Genomic DNA, 16,053 nt, shown 5'->3' with positions numbered 1-16,053 from the left:
AAAACCATTGTTCGCACTTTATTTGGCGCTCTTGACTGCCATTTAACAAAATTTGATGGTATTATTTCGACGATGCTTCATGTCTGTAATAAATTTTGCGTGTTCAGGAAAAAATGAAAGGTTCGCTACTCTGGTTGGCGCGCGTCGAGGTCCGATAAAGCAAATTCTGGGACTTCTCGATAGTGCCTTTCGTTAAAATAATACCACACACCATTGCGTTTTCCAATAAAAACTTTAACGTTGCTAAATTTAAAAGAATTTCGATCACAAAATTAACAAAAGAAAATTAATATAACAGAAAGCTGTACTGCATTTGATTAAAAACACGGACACTCCGGAAATTTGCATATTAATTCCACTTGCAGTTCCATGTAAATCTGAAATGCTTTGCCGCTATTCAAATCTTCTTGTGCTGCTATAAACACTGAAGGATATGTTACGAACACACAATTTTATAAGTACTGCAACACATAATCACGTTGTATTATCGTAGAAAACATAGCCGTTAAATGGCGCCCAGATTTCTATGATGTACACGCGATATTGTTACGGCGAAGTAAACAGAATAACGGTGTCCGAAATGTAGAACGTCTTGTCGATGATGTAATCCCAGGGTTGCATGGCGTTAAGCGGTTCGGCATCGTCCGTTACACACAGCAATGGCGGCAGCAGTTTTGCATGGTACATCTTCTCTTCCAAATCAACCAATGGCATTGCCGGAAGCGCGATCTCTGGTGGCGCTGTCTGTTGCTTTCTGGCTTGATAATACTGTACATCCAGATCCAGGTTTTGGTTCGAAAGGTTGATTTCGGCGAGCTCCCTTTCTAACTCCATCAGTTTTAGGGTCAGTTTAACCGTCCGAATCTTCTCGGCACTTAATTCCTGAGACAGCTTGCTGAATTCTTCCATTAATTCGGACGATAATGTTCGATCAGTGTTCACCGACGTCATCAGCCGAAACGGTTTAACGTAAACATTTTCGTCATCGCCTACGCAGGCGATCTCTACATGGTCATCTTTTATCCAATAATCTCGAATTACTCCGTGGAGACACGGTGGGATATCCAAGATGTTATCGAGCGCTTTGTCGTAATTGGCAGCTGAATCGCCATACGCTAGTTCTTCTTTTAAAGTGTTCTTATCGTAGATTGCCAATTTCGACATGGGAAGGAATGTAATGAGATCTTTGGATACGGTCTCATACGCGAAATTGACACACAAGGCAGAATAAATTCTCCACTTTTCCACTAATTCCATTATAGAACTTTCGCGCGAACTGGTGCGGAGTTCTACGTCGTCTTCGTGTTGAGGCGGAGGTAGTACGATGCCGTCAAGGACTGCAGAAATCCGCTCCAGATCGTGGACAGTCGCTTCCGTCCTGCCGCGCAAAACATCAATGCTCTCGATTGCTTCTTTTTGCGTTAGCTGATTAGGAAACAATAACAGCATTAATTCCGAGCCGCAGCGTACCATCTCCACAAACAGAAGGGATAATCGTTCCAACACACAGGCCGTAGCGGCATTCAGGGCACTCTGGGAAAACAGACTCCAAGCGGTGGCAGCATGCGTAAAACGCTTGATTATATTATGTGATTTCGGAGCCGATGTTAGCGAGAAATCGTTCTTCATCAGAGTCAACATATTATGGGTGCGATCCAACAACAAGCACACCTTCTCAGTGAACGCCGATCCACTGACGGTATCAGCTCTTAATAGATCAATAGACTGGTTCATCTCCAACAGCCAATTACGCAACGAAGCACTGCCATGCATTCGATCAACAAAATGCAGCTTGATGTCACTATACATCTGCCACAAGCGAAACAACTCTGCATATGGCTTGCTTTGAGAAAAAACAGAAAGGTCACGCCGATAATCTACTGTGCTGGCATTGTCCAACTGCTTTGCCAGTAGATCAGTGAATAACTGTAACGATTCTTCGAACTCTGTCCCGGTTAATGCAGCGTCTGGTTCCAGTAGCGGTGACGCTGGATTAGAGTAATACAACGGGGATTCAGTGGGACTGGCAACAAAAGCACCAAAATCCCTATCAATGGGTGACGTCTTTCTGTAGTTCGGATCAAGGTGCGTGAAAAGGACGTCTTGCCTTAAGGACTTCCGTAGTTGGCTATGCGGATTATCAGACGCTATGGAATCATCCCGTTTCTGGTACTTAATATACAGCACCAACGTCCTTTGAACAACTGACTCGAAGAGGAATTCTAATCGCTGTACGTAAATCAAGTGATCGGCTTCTTTTTCCTCTGAAAAGTAGCCGGCAATGTCGTTTAGGATCTGCTGCCAGGCAGAGAAGCTTTCCAAAACTTCTATATGTCTATAATTTCGAAACAGCGTATGATGGAGTTTCTTGTCGATATCAGTCCGAAGAATCTGCACGAGCTGCACCGTACCAGTCTCTTGTTCTATGAGTCTGGCTTCCAGAGCTTTCAGTGTTCCGAGAAATTCTTTCTCTACTGTTTGGATCTGGGCTAGTTCGTTGTCATCCAGGACTTGTAAGTCCTTATATCGCCGCTTTGCTGCGATGTACCACATTTGGTGCAGGACATGCATTTCCGTTAGTTTGACCAGGCGCTGATCTTTGATACCTTTGCCACAAACATTATATGCTGAATCCTGCCATTCTTCCCGAGCCAGCACCAATTCCTGCATGTTCTGCCCAGATCGGGCGCGGTAAGCAGCATGGAGTGTGATCAGGCTTTTCAGTTGATAGCTTTCGCTGTGCAAAGTAGTTAAAGTGGTGTTTAGCCCTTCGATATCTTTTTCCAAATTGTGATGCATACTTTCACTCTGCTGGTGGCTCTTCTCCAATGGAAGCGACCTTTGTCGCCACCACATCTGATAGTCCAACAACACCGTTGCCAGTTCTTTATCGAGGTTTCGTTGTTCGGTCAGATCGTTTGCAATGCGTTCCAATGGTGGAGGAATTTGGCTGACCAGTGAGTTGTATTTTTTTCGAATAGAGTCCAAAAGGTCACCGCGAGCTTCACACTCGCCAGCTGCCTGCCGAGCCACATCGTGAAACACCGAATTGGATATAACTTTTTCATTCTGCACTTCGTGGATCAAACGCTCCACATCCTCGGGATCAGCAACTTTCCCAACACGTTGCTCGAATACCCATTGGTTTTGGATACGTCGCAGATCTTTCCGCAGATTCTCCAGATGACTGCGCGAATTAGGTGGGAGCTGGGAACTGACATCTCCAAGAACGGACAAGTCAGGCAAATCTGCATTTTCGGCACGATCAGCGGTTATGACACTGGATAACCGATTGGTGCGCTTCTCCTTGGCGGACTGACAGCGTGCGACGCTAGAGCAAGCATCGTGACGGTAAGACACATCCTCTGGCCCAGCGCCGCACTGGCAAATAGGTTCAGGATCTTTCACATAATATTTCTGGAGTTCCGCTTCGTTAAGTAAACTCGCTCGTCCCTGACCACTTTTCTACTAAATACGGAGCCATGGAATTCTTTAACAACAATGCTGCAGAGCAAAAATGTAAAATTTACATCGCTTTCTCGCTCATAAACGGCCTTTGGCGCCACTGTATCGAAAGGAACTTGAGCGAGTGCTGCTGTATATCCCTCCGCATCAGAACGCACTGTATTTCGGTCGTCAGCCTTGGGTTGCGAGTCGAATAGAACAGATTCTATATTTTGCATGCTTGTACGTCCCATACTCTTGCGCTTTCGGTATATGTTAGACGTATTACTGGTTCGCTGAGACATCCTAACACGGGGCGCGAGATCGATTTGACGTTGGCGATCAGCACTTAATCGAAATTAAAAGATTTCGCAGCAAAGTGCGGAGACTGCATGTGACGGGTCTGCAAGTCCAGATTCAAAATATATCTCTTTTGGAGCAGCCTGACATGGCTGTAGGAACAGTTAGCAATTCTTTGTCAGATTGTGACATCTAATAAGCAAACATAAGCTAGTCAGCAGCATAGCGCAGAAGCCTGTTCCTAATCACAGCTATAATTTCAGATGATGTTAGTTCACTACAAGTCACACGCAGCAGCGTTTTGAAGAAGATATTTCCGCATGGGAATCAATGTTATGCAGTTCAAGCGACCCGGTAGAAATTCAGCCACATATTATGATTACATTACAGTAAACGTTTTCCTGCACCTGTGCTTGCACTGATTTATAAAGTACTAGTACTTACATATCTGCTGCAGTAAGTATATCTTGATCCGCTGCGTACGTAAACTATGAATGTTCCCTAATGACATCGCAAGGCAACCTATTCTTTTTTCTAAGTGCGAATAATAAAACAATTGCGATATTGCGCACAATACTCGTAAAATATCAGTTTTCTTTGTGGACAATAAGATGAGCAGACTGAATGAGCCATTCATCCAAAAACGGATCAATCTGAAACCAGCACTCAACACGTCCAGCCGAAACTGGTGAAGTGTTATGAATGGTCAAAGTTGAATAGCACGAGCATGTTCCTTTTTCGGATAAAATCCCATCAACTTTGTAATCACTACCCAGTGTTTCAGCGTCAATTTTAAGGACGCTAAATGGATGCGTCTTTGGGGCATAGAGGATGCCCTTCTCATGGTACCAGATGAACCGATTGCTATAATCTTTGTCTGTCCCTTTAAACAATTCAAACTGTGTGTAACAGTGGAACTCAGCTGCTTGACCTTTGCGCGCGGTGACATTCTGCATTGCAGGAACAAAAACATCCTTCGGCTGATAAAGTGGGCTCATCAGAATTCGTGAAGTGATAGTTGATACATTGTGAGGGTTTCTTTCCGTACACGTATATAAACCAGCGAAGAACTGAATAGCTTCTGCTATGTGTAATGTTGACATCAGCCGGTTCGGTTGCGAGGCGAACTCCAGTGTCACTGTGTTCCATTTCAAATAATATGGTCCGAGTTGAACGGTGCGCTTACAATGACAGATATAACAATCTGTTATTGAGCCGCATTTAAATGAAGTATCTTTATAAAGGTTTCCCAAGACAGAATGATCCCATATTGGATATTTGCCGGTATTATTTTTGTCACTACGCTCTGGATAATGCATGATACATGATAGCGTAACCGCGGAGCCGATTTCTGGACGCATAATTGCAGGTTTTTCCGTCTGATTAGGTAGTTCAAACGAAGGTGAATGTCCCAAATTGACTATTCCATTCTTTCTACTCTCTTGTGCACTTGCAAGTTTGCGGGACGCTGCAGGAAAATGCAAGCCATAATCGACAGACTACATGCAACGTCACTGCTAACATTGTGATGCGATTGACAATCATGAAATAACCATGCAGGCTATAACCATGAAATTGCTAGTGATAGGAGAATCAACTTACGAACAATATTAATGCCACATAGTGCACCATTAGACAAGCATTGCGATCCTACCTGCATTGCGATCTATCCACGCTTGCTTATTTATTGTACAAGCAAAACAGCAACAAATGAAAACCTGCCATATAACGAAGCCTGTGGTCATGATTCGTAACGCCACACAATGTACCTGACGCCTCTGTCATTGCTGCAGATGCTTGTTTTCCGGTCACCCAGCAAACATTTCGAAAGGCACCGTAATATCGTACGTGCATTAGCTCAAGAGTTTCTAATGCAACCGGTTTTTGATTTTCTCAGTTTTGAGTGTCCTTCAAATTTTGAATGGCTCAGTGTTATGTTCAGCTGGGCGAATGAATATAAGTATTTCAACCGGCCAATATATGGTTAATATTTCGACGTTGGTCAGTATTTCGATCATGGTAATGATGCTGCAGTCGTAGAAAAGTATGCGTGCCAGTTGGTTTGATCCACATTCTTTTGCCGTAATCCTCCAAAAGCACAAAGCACCTCGTAAACATACTGCTGCACTTGAAAAACACTGTTGAAAATCGACGTTGCAGGAAGAACGGGGAGTTCGATTTTCTCACTATAATCGTAGCCTAAGGACAGTCTTGTTAAGCCCAGTGCGTGTGTAGATCAGTAGAAGCACATCTATCTGTACTTCTATCAAGGAAAAGATCTATATTACAACGGAAAACCCCGTACGATCTGGTCAGAACAAACAAAAAAATTTATCCAAAAACTGCTAACCCCATTCGATTCAGCATATCTGGAAACTGTGTCACATTTTGTTTTGGTAATTATCCGCTCCGGCTCTCGTTCACAGACGCCGGTGCCGGTAGAGCTGAAAGCTCAAGGTGACCTTGAAAATAATTTCAGAGTCCGGTTGCATGGAGCAAAAAATCAGTAAATTTAAAGTGGCACCTTTTTAGATCAGCAAATTAAAAAGGTTTAAACTTTTATTCCTACAAAATTGAAACAGCCACTCACTAGCCAGTTAGCAGTAACACAAACGATGCTGCTAGTGGATGGCTTTATTTCAGTAGATCGTTAACAATTTAAAGCGCTAAAAAACATGACGTCTTAGGAATAAGAACGCTCGTTAAAAGCCACTAGAAAGCAGCTGAAGCTACAGTCCGAGCAAAACTAAGGGCAATGATTAATCAGCATATACGTTCCGTAAAACTAATAATTCCTTATAATACGGAATAAATTAGTTCCTTTAGATCAGAAAATCCCAAACCAAATGAACTTCTCAGATCGGAAAATTTAAATTCCCTACAAAAAAACATCATAAAAATAAACGGCATCCTCGTCGGCAATGAATCATAAAGGCTAACTGTATGATATTAATGATCACAATCAGTACAAAAAGGGCTGTTCAGTGGCGTTCACATTGGAAATAAATCAAATAACCATACATAAAAAAAATATCGATTACATAAATTACGAAGTATTACCGCTGTAGTACATCGCCTCGCAGAACAGTTCAGAAAAATAAAAACTGACTCATAAACAACTATCATTCCTAAGGAAACGGGTATTAATTCGAAGACTACGGTCACGGGGGTACGGTCACAGGGGTTCGGATCAACGGGTTACCGAACTATCATTACTATTTAGTGTACAAACTGAGTGACCAAATTACTAGCCCGATATATGGATGGGTAACCGCACTACCGCTATTCTCCAGTACACGGGGCTCGTTAGGTGAGTGAGTAACCAAACGAGTGGTAACGAACGAGTAACTGAGCTACTACTACTGGAACTGTACATTAGTTTGTGACCGAAGTACCACTATTCTCGTGTACGGAGGCCGGTAGGCGAATGGGTGACCGACCTACTGAAAATAACCATTGCGCACCCTTGCTAGGTGGGTACGTAACGAAGCGAGTGGTGATAAGTAACTAAAATATCACTACTGTTAACTGCAAATAGTGAGTGACCAATTTCCATTACGGTCCAACGCGCAGAGCCGACTGAGAGTTTGAGTAACCATATCACCGTTATTTTCTTGAGCGCAAATCGTGATAGGTGGTGAAGAACTGAAGTAATACCAGTATACCACCCACCAAAATCAATATCATTCGAGAAACCGACCGCAGGCCACAAGAATAGGTATGGCACGTTTTCTACACGTCAAATTTTTAGAACGCGGAATCACGCTTGTGGTCTGCGTTGACCGCCGTTGTCAACCTGTTGCTTTGCGTTGTCCACCCGTTGTCTTCCGTTGTCCACCCGTTGTCTTGCGTTGTCCACACGTTGTCTTGCGTAGTCCACCCGTTGGCTTACGTTGTCCACCCGTTGTCCTCCGTTGTCCACCCGTTGCCTTGCGTTGTCCACCGGTTGTCTTCCGTTGTCCACCCGTTATCCTCCGTTGTCCAACCGTTGTCCTCCGTTGTCCAACCGTTGCTTTGCGTTGTCCAACCGTTGTCCTCCGTTGTCCACCCGTTGGCTTGCGTTGTCCTCCGTTGTCCACACGTTGCCTTGCGTAGTCCACCCGTTGGCTTACGTTGTCCACCCGTTGTCCTCCGTTGTCCACCCGTTGCCTTGCGTTGTCCACCGGTTGTCTTCCGTTGTCACCGTTGTCCTCGTTGTCCACCGTTGTCCTCGTTGTCTTGTTGCGTTTGTCCACCGGTTGTCTTCCGTTGTACACCCGTTATTCTCCGTTGTCCACCGGTTGTCTTCCGTTGTCCACCCGTTGGCTTGCGTTGTCCACCCGTTGTCCTCCGTTGTCCACCCGTTGTCTTGCGTTGTCCACCCGTTGGCTTACGTTGTCCACCCGTTCTCCTCCGTTGTCCACCCGTTGTCTTGCGTTGTCCACCCGTTAGCTTACGTTGTCCACCCGTTGTCCTGCGTTGTCCTCCGTTGTCCACCCGTTGTCCTCCGTTGTCCTCCGTTGTCCTCCGTTGTCCACCCGTTGTCTTGCGTTGTCCACCCGTTGGCTTACGTTGTCCACCCGTTCTCCTCCGTTGTCCACCCGTTGTCCTCCCTTGTCCACGCGTTGCCTTGCGTTGTCCACCCGTTGTCTTACGTTTTCCACCCGTTGTCCTCCGTTGTCCCCCGTTGTCCACCCGTTGGCTTACGTTGTCCACCCGTTCTCCTCCGTTGTCCAACCGTTGCCTTGCGTTGTCCACCGGTTGTCTTCCGTTGTCCACCCGTTATCCTCCGTTGTCCACCCGTTGTCCTCCGTTGTCCATCCGTTGCCTTGCGTTGTCCACCGGTTGTCTTCCGTTGTACACCCGTTATTCTCCGTTGTCCACCGGTTGTCTTCCGTTGTCCACCCGTTGGCTTGCGTTGTCCACCCGTTGTCCTCCGTTGTCCACCCGTTGTCCTCCGTTGTCCACCCGTTGCCTTGCGTTGTCTACCGGTTGTCTTCCGTTGTCCACCCGTTATCCTCCGTTGTCCACCCGTTGTCCTCCGTTGTCCATCCGTTGTCTTGCGTTGTCCACCAGTTGTCTTCCGTTGTACACCCGTTATTTCCGTTGTCCACCCGTTGTCCTCCGTTGTCCACCCGTTGTCTTGCGTTGTCCACACGTTGTCCTCCGTTGTCCACGCGTTGCCTTGCGTTGTCCACCCGTTGGCTTGCGTTGTCCACCCGTCGTCCTCAGTTGTCCACCCGTTGTCTTGCGTTGTCCACGCGTTGCCTTGCGTTGTCTACCGGTTGTCATCCGTTGTCCATCCGTTGTCCTCCGTTGTCCATCCGTTGTCCTCCGTTGTCCACCCGTTGTCCTCCGTTGTTCTCCAATTGTCACCCGTTGTCCTCCCTTGTCGTTGCCTTGCGTTGTCACCGTTGGCTTACGTTTCCACCGTTGTCCTCCGTTGTCCCCGTTGTCCACCCGTTGGCCCGTTGTCACCGTTCTCCTCCGTTGTCAACCGTCTCCGTTGTCCACACTTTCCTTGCCGTTGGCTTACGTTTTCCACCATTTGTCCTCCGTTGTCCTCCGTTGTCTTGCGTTGTCAAACGTTGTCTTGCGTTGTCCACCCGTTGGCGTTGTCCACCGTTGTCCTCCGTTCATCCGTTGCCTTGCGTTGTCCACCGGTTGTCTTCCGTTGTACACCCGTTATTCTCCGTTGTCCACCCGTTGTCTTGCGTTGTACAAACGTTGTCTTGCGTTGTCCACCCGTTGGCTTACGTTGTACATCCGTTGTCCTCCGTTGTCAACCCGTTGCCTTGCGTTGTCTACCGGTTGTCTTCCGTTGTCCACCCGTTATCTTGCGTTGTCCACACGTTGTCTTGCGTTGTCCACCCGTTGGCTTACGTTGTCCACCGGTTGTCTTCCGTTGTCCAACCGTTGTCTTGCGTTGTCCACACGTTGTCCCCGTTGTCTTGCGTTGTCCATCCGTTGTCTTGCGTCGTCCAATCGTTGTCTTGCGTTGTCCACCTGTTGTCTTCCGTTCTCCACCCGTTGTCCTCCGTTGTCCATCCGTTATCCACCCGTTGTCCTCCGTTGTCTACCCGTTGCCTTGCGTTGTAAACCCGTTGTCTTGCTATGTCCACACGTTGTCTTGCGTTGTCCACACGTTGTCCACCCGTTGTCTGGCGTTGTCCAACCGTTGTTATCCGTTGTCCACCCGTTTTTGTTATCCACGGCTACAGAGGAGACTGACGTATTTTTTGCGCGGTGCAGGTCCGGTTGGCGTAAACCACAGTATATCGGCTGGGCCGACTGCAGGGTTTTCATGCCGAATAGAAGGAATGCGCTACTGCAGGTTATGGGACGTGGTTGCCACGTTCGGTTATCTTGGAATCTTCGTTGTCCATAAGCAACCACCGATTCGTTCGCTTGTGTGCCGTAGCCGACCGCCCGGGTACCGCTCTACTAAATCGATTTTGGGAGTTTTCCGGCATACAGAACCACGTGGAGCAAGTTAGAAGTCTGAGCCAACAAGACTTTATCCGATAGAAGTATACATAATTGTAACAGTGTCAAAAATGCGCCCGCCCGTGCTTCAGGACCTTACATGGCCAATTGTGTCTGCACGCAACCCGAGTTTTCGATGGATTTTTGCCATCCACTGTTTAACTTCGAGAACCGATGCTTGTTAGTCCTGATCAAGGATTACTAATAGTACATTACTGAATTATCTCAGAGTAATTGACTAAGTCGCTAATTACAAGGAACTTTTCGAGGTTATAAAGTTCAAAATTAGCGACTTTTGCGAACTCGTGGTTCTTGAGGGACTTAAGATTCCAGTTTGGTTTGTATTTTGTTGCTGCTGTAAGGTCTCGTAACGCTAACTACGCTATCGGATACGTATCAAATTGCTGTGGTGCATTAGGAAAAACATCTTGAAGACACTGTTGCGCCCCAACCCCAATAGGCGTCAGCGTTTTAAGAGATTTGGCCGGGTACATAGCACCAAATTCGTACACATACACGCCAACTTTTGCAGTCGCACACTGTCAAACACTTTTTTGCATTGCTTATGATGTTTTGTAGCCAAAGGATTCGTATACATAGGCGAAAAAACCGTTTTTGCGCGCAACGTCCGGTTTGGGAGGAATTATCTGTAGTGAAATAAAATTCCAAAAGTTTGCTGATGTGACTAATTATGTTACCAATTCTGATTGTGTTATTGAAAATTTGCAAAAAGTTAAAATAAGATGCTGTAATATAAACGGAATTTTGTGTAAGTAAAGTAATGTTAAACACTTTTGTTCCGAGGCAGATATCACCGCATTAACCGAAACTTTTGACAGAGCAGATTATAACGATAATCTGTTTGCCAACTTGAATAATTTTAATGGTTTTCGTAAATGGCGGAAATCTGATGTTTTCGATGACAATCATGGTGGAGTGGCGTTAGTAATGTCTCATAAGTTTAGTGGAAAAGACGGTCTGACCTCGAGTGTGATGAATTGGAAATTTTGTTCGTAGAGTCAACTTCGCTCGATTGTATTTTTGGTGTATTCTATGCACGACCAATTTTTAAAACTATTGTTATCCCTCACCTAATTGAGCAACTACAAGAGAAATTTCCAGTTGAACTATGTAATAAACTTATTCTAATGGGCGATTTCAACTTACCGGATATTTGCTGGAATGCAATGAGCGCCTCTAGCGGTACTTCTCATAAACTGCTGAAAGCGCTCAAAGAATTCAATTTTCGTCAAATAATGGATTCTGCAACTAGGAAAAACAACATCCTGGATCTTTGTTTCGTTTCCACTTATCGTTTAGTTACGGATATTGAAATTATTTCGCCTCCTTCAGCAACAAATGACCACTCTGCGTTTCAGTTTTGCTTGCACACCGAATTCTGTTTAGCTGAGACAAAGTATGTGAAGGAAACGTGGAAAATACCGTCTGCTAAAATCGTGCCCTTTCAGGATGCTTTAGGTTCTGTTGATTGGTCTGCTGTTCTGATTGATCCTGATCCTCTGTTTTAGCTTCACGCTTTGACCAAACGCTGATTAAAACTGCTGAACTTTTTTTTCGGTTTGAAAAACATAACCCTAAAAAAATTCGAAAATACCCCGCCCGAATACAGAAGGCACTTAATGCTCGTGACAGATTGCATAAAAAGTTTTTGAAAGAAATTTTCCCGTTGAAAAGAACGCGTAAAACGGCTGTGGAAAACTGCGTCGAAAAATTTAGATGCTCTTTGCGTACCTATGAAAGGCATAATATTCTTGAAGTAGCCACGTCTACACGTAACAAAAAAAATTTTGGCAGTATGTTAAGCGTACAGTTGATCAAAAACCGTTTCCTCCTATTAAAACTCCGGATGGTAAAATTCTGATTTCTGATGCTGAAAAAGCGAATGCGTTTAACAAGCTGTTTTTGGAATCTCAAAACGTTTGTCTAAGACACTGTTCCGGTACTTTACCAGCAGAAGACACTTCTGTGACCTTTGATTACTGAAGACGATGTCACCCGTGCAATGGGTCAAACCTCTTTTTCCTCTTCGTCGGGACTTTTTAAAATTTCAAACTCTTTGTTAAAGGCGTGCGGGCTTAAGATTGTTGCTCCTTTGGTTAAATTGTTCAATGTTTGTATTCAAAGCGGCATATATCCGTCAGTCTGGAAAACTTCTTTTATTTCGCCCCTCCCAAAATCTTCTTGTAATCAAACTGTATTAAATAATTACCGTCAATTGCTTTTTGCATCCTGTATCCAAAATTTTCGAAGGATGCTTGGCTAATTATTTAACGTTTTTCTAGAAACTAACGGGTTGTTGAGTGATAATCAATTTGGATATCGAGCAAGCAAAAAGAAGTACAGAACTACAGTCGTTGCTTTTTACAAAATTCATAAAAGATTTTATTGGAAGTGGCTACGAAGCGGATGCCCTGTTTTTTGACTGTTCAAAGGCGTTTGACCGAGTGGACCATGCATGACTGCTTAAAACACTCGCTTCGTTCTCCGTACCTCCTGATGTCGTACGGCTATTCAGCAACTATTTAACGCATCGGCGACAAGTGGTAGTTGTAAATGGCAAGGTTTCTGAGAGCGGTATTGTAACCAGCGGCGTACCACAGGGTTCCATAGTTGGTCCTATTTTTTTCAACTGCGAATTGAGCGGCCTGCCGGCTGTCTTGCCTAATGGAAGTAAAATTTTTATCTTTGCAGATGACGTTTTTTGTAGGCCAATAGTTGGGGACGATGATCGCGAAAAGTTACAGGAAGATATTAATTCGGTTTCCGATTATGCAGCGAAGAAAACCTAAGTTTTAATCCAAAAAATCTGTGTTTATACGTTTTTCTTTGAAGCGTGATTTGACATCTGTCCTAAATATTATTTGAACAACGTAGAGGTTGAACAGAAAATATTACAAAATATTTGGGGTTGTTTGTTGACAGACATCTGCGTTGGAGTGAACATACCAGTAATCTGTGTATGAAAGTCCGCAAACGAATTGGCTACCTGTTTTCGATGTTCGATAGTTATGGTTCTGCGGCGCTAATATGTTTATTCAAAGCTCTTGTCCTACCCATCTTTGACTATTGTAGTCCGTAGTAAATCCTTTTTTAAAACACCCAGGATGCCCTTGAAAAGTGCGCATTCAAATTTCTCAAGCGTTTACGCTTAGGAAATGCCGCTGATGACTACTGTGGTCGTCTCCGAGAATGCGGCTGGGATAGTGTACAGCTACGTCGCATAAAGCGTTCATTGACTGTAGCTTATAAAATGTTATTTGGTATTACTCCTTTTGCGATAATTTTTTCGTTGTTTATGAATCCGTTACTGCCGTTAGTACTGTTGCAGGTAACACGCGGAATGCCACTCGTATGGCTCAACATCCATTCCCGATCAAAGCGGCTAACACAACCTTTTGGCAGCTGTAACTACCGGCAAATGAAAACGAATTTTCCAACCGGACCGCCAAACTATGGAATGACCTCAACTTGAATGAAAGCGCTTATCGGTCTTTACGGACCTTTGAAGGCATGGACAGCGTTTCATGGGGCATATTCCTGGATAAAGAGCTGTTACCTTGTTAATACCTTCTTTCTCGTCTCTGTTTTTAATCAACGACATATTTCATTGGAGAATATGTGTTTGAATTTCATTGTTTCTGATTTGGTTGTCTGTAGATCTCAATAAGGAGCGATTCCTTGTATCTAGAGACGTTAAGCAATAAACCTAAACCTAAACCTAAACCTAAACGCGCGGCGGTGTACCAAAACTCTCATTATGAACCGATGCTCTTCCAATTTTGCACGAAAGCGCACATTGAATTTCGTTGTGGCACAGAACTAGCTTTCCACAATTTTTTTCAAATTTTAAAATGAATTTCTAAATTTTACCTACCGGTATGGCTCTATAATGCGATGAGCCGGAGGGATATTCTAAAGGAAGAACATCCCGCTTTTGTTTTCTGGATACACCATGATGGTATTCAGGATAAATGGTTTAAGCACATCGTACGTACGTAAATTTGCAGTAATTTTGGTTACGAGAGTCGAGAAGACACAATGAATGTATCGCGGTGGTACCGAGATGCTCAGCTTCGGTCACACGCGTCTGCTTTCTTGGGCCACATTTTTTAAGTTTTTTTAGTTTTTGTTCTTCTCTTTGTTTTAAATGCTGTCGGGCCAGTCGCTATGGCAGCCTGCGAGTATGGCAGCCAGCGACAGTCCCGCTTCCGGTGTGCTGACAGAGCGGCGAAAGTTGCGCTCCGGTCGGAACGGCTACTGGTTGAGTCGTTGACGGTTGTAACGCTCGGATTTCGTTATCCCTCTCCGTCAGTTTCTTAGTCCAATACGAAATTTGCTCGGAGTTACACAGGACGGCTGAAGAGTAATATGGTCGGATCGAGTGTGGCCAGGCGTTTCTTCACCTCGTTAATCTCGTGGAGCGCTTCGTTACGTTTCTTTGCTAGGCCATCTAATCGAGCTAGTCAGATTTCCTCGCCAATCACCGCCTGTGTGGTCGGTGCTGACGTTCCTGACGGGCGCAAGAGTCGTTCCTGTGCTAGCAGCACTCAGGACCCGTAGCCAATAGAAAACGCCCATCCTACGCAGGACTGTAGCCCATATAATTGGGAAAATGTGTATGGGTGCAGTCCTGCGTAGGGTGGGATACGGTGTGCGGATTGCGTAACAGCGTGCGGGTGGCAGTTAGCATACACGGCGACTAACCACCGCTTGCATGCAGTTACTTGCTATCCGATTATTGCATACGAGCCTCCTATGCAACGGCTCCTATACAAATCGTGGCAATTGTCTTTGTCTACCGAACTGAGCTATTTTGCACAGGACAGACTACATATATAACGCAATGTACACTGTACGTTTATTCATAATAACTGTTAATTATTGTGTAATACCTACAAATTATTGTGCACTTGTTGAGTGTGTGTAGTATTGTACTTGTTGTCGCTGTACACTGTTTTGCACATTATCTGCATAATGTTCCGCTCTCCTATTTATACTTCTGTTAACCTGTTTGCGTACCTGGCCGACGAGCCCAGCGATGCCAAGACCATCATCTTGGATGAGTTCCCTTTTAGCGATTTTCGTGATATACCGCTGCAGCGTTTCACTGATCTGCGTTGCCTGTCGGCCAATGCCTGTGGAGTGAAGTCGGTTCTTGGACTGCCACCGCTGCCCCAACTGACCCAACTGCAGCTTAACGACAACCAGCTGGGATACAACCCGGACACTCCCCATTTCGAGTTGCTGGCAACCGCGACACCGAACCTGAAGCGGCTCACTTTGGCGAACAACGGGATCAGCAGTCACGACATTCTGAAGCCATTGAAGGACTTGCCGGCCCTCCACACAGTGGACCTTGGCTACAACAGCGTGAACCGCACCCACCACTGCCAGCTCCACGACGCCGTGCCGCAGGTTATGCACTGGGACGGAGACGGTGGAGAGACCGATTGCGACAGCGATGCAGAAATGAGCGGTGAGGATATTCCTTGTCTCTGTGATGAATTAATTTTTAATTGCGTTTTATAAAGTGATTTACTCAGAAAATTTTATGTATTTTGAATTAGGGTCGGAGAAGGGCGACGAGGAGGAAGACGACGATGTGTCGATGGCCGATTCAGGTAACTGGTTCTACTAACGTTATTGTTCCAGCTTTCGTTTGCAAAAATTTTTTTCGGCAATTCTTGCAGATAGCACATGGCTACTGTCCGACGATGATGTGGATCATATTTCGGATTCGGCTTCCGAACCGGACATGGACGCCAGCGACCACCAGGACGAAGACGATGACGACGTCATTATGTTGAATTAGTGTGGCTTTTA

The 16,053-nt window shown here is 45.1% G+C and overlaps 2 protein-coding genes across 6 annotated transcripts; one reads left to right on the top strand and one right to left on the bottom strand.

The window, feature by feature from the left end:
• Positions 1-377: 377 nt before the first annotated feature.
• Positions 378-6,157, bottom strand: LOC129590232 (uncharacterized). Of its 5 annotated transcripts, none has more exons than XM_055485351.1 (4): positions 5,347-6,157; positions 4,189-5,212; positions 3,531-3,936; positions 378-3,465 (listed from the first exon to the last, which is right to left on the bottom strand). In XM_055485351.1, the coding sequence occupies exons 3-4, from the start codon at positions 3,747-3,749 to the stop codon at positions 547-549; spliced, it is 3,138 nt and encodes a 1,045-aa protein (XP_055341326.1). In that variant the 5' UTR covers positions 3,750-3,936; positions 4,189-5,212; positions 5,347-6,157; the 3' UTR covers positions 378-546. The 5 variants fall into 5 exon arrangements, with proteins under 5 accessions (XP_055341326.1, XP_055341324.1, XP_055341325.1 ...); XM_055485349.1 differs by having other exon boundaries at positions 5,399-6,157; XM_055485350.1 differs by having other exon boundaries at positions 4,322-5,212; positions 5,399-6,157.
• A 9,047-nt stretch (positions 6,158-15,204) lies between these two features.
• Positions 15,205-16,042, top strand: LOC129590303 (acidic leucine-rich nuclear phosphoprotein 32 family member B-like). The gene is made up of 3 exons (XM_055485457.1): positions 15,205-15,706; positions 15,798-15,851; positions 15,921-16,042. The coding sequence occupies exons 1-3, from the start codon at positions 15,205-15,207 to the stop codon at positions 16,040-16,042; spliced, it is 678 nt and encodes a 225-aa protein (XP_055341432.1).
• The last annotated feature ends 11 nt before the right edge of the window (positions 16,043-16,053 follow it).

The sequence above is a fragment of the Paramacrobiotus metropolitanus genome, unplaced genomic scaffold (assembly GCF_019649055.1).
Source record: "Paramacrobiotus metropolitanus isolate TYO unplaced genomic scaffold, Prichtersi_v1.0 Parri_scaffold0000039, whole genome shotgun sequence".
NCBI classification, from domain to species: Eukaryota; Metazoa; Tardigrada; class Eutardigrada; order Parachela; family Macrobiotidae; genus Paramacrobiotus; species Paramacrobiotus metropolitanus.
Note: the sequence above shows the minus strand (reverse complement) of the source record. Positions and strands in the feature narration are given on the sequence as shown.

Coding starts and splice junctions, on each gene's coding strand:
- LOC129590232 (XM_055485351.1), bottom strand. CDS start 3,749: ATGTCTCAGCGAACCAGTAATACGTCTAACATATACCGAAAGCGCAAG. Junction 3,466..3,530: donor TTTATGAGCGAGAAAGCGAT/GTAAATTTTACA, acceptor CGTATTTAGTAG/AAAAGTGGTCAGGGACGAGC.
- LOC129590303 (XM_055485457.1), top strand. CDS start 15,205: ATGTTCCGCTCTCCTATTTATACTTCTGTTAACCTGTTTGCGTACCTG. Junction 15,707..15,797: donor CAGCGATGCAGAAATGAGCG/GTGAGGATATTC, acceptor ATTTTGAATTAG/GGTCGGAGAAGGGCGACGAG. Junction 15,852..15,920: donor TGTGTCGATGGCCGATTCAG/GTAACTGGTTCT, acceptor CAATTCTTGCAG/ATAGCACATGGCTACTGTCC.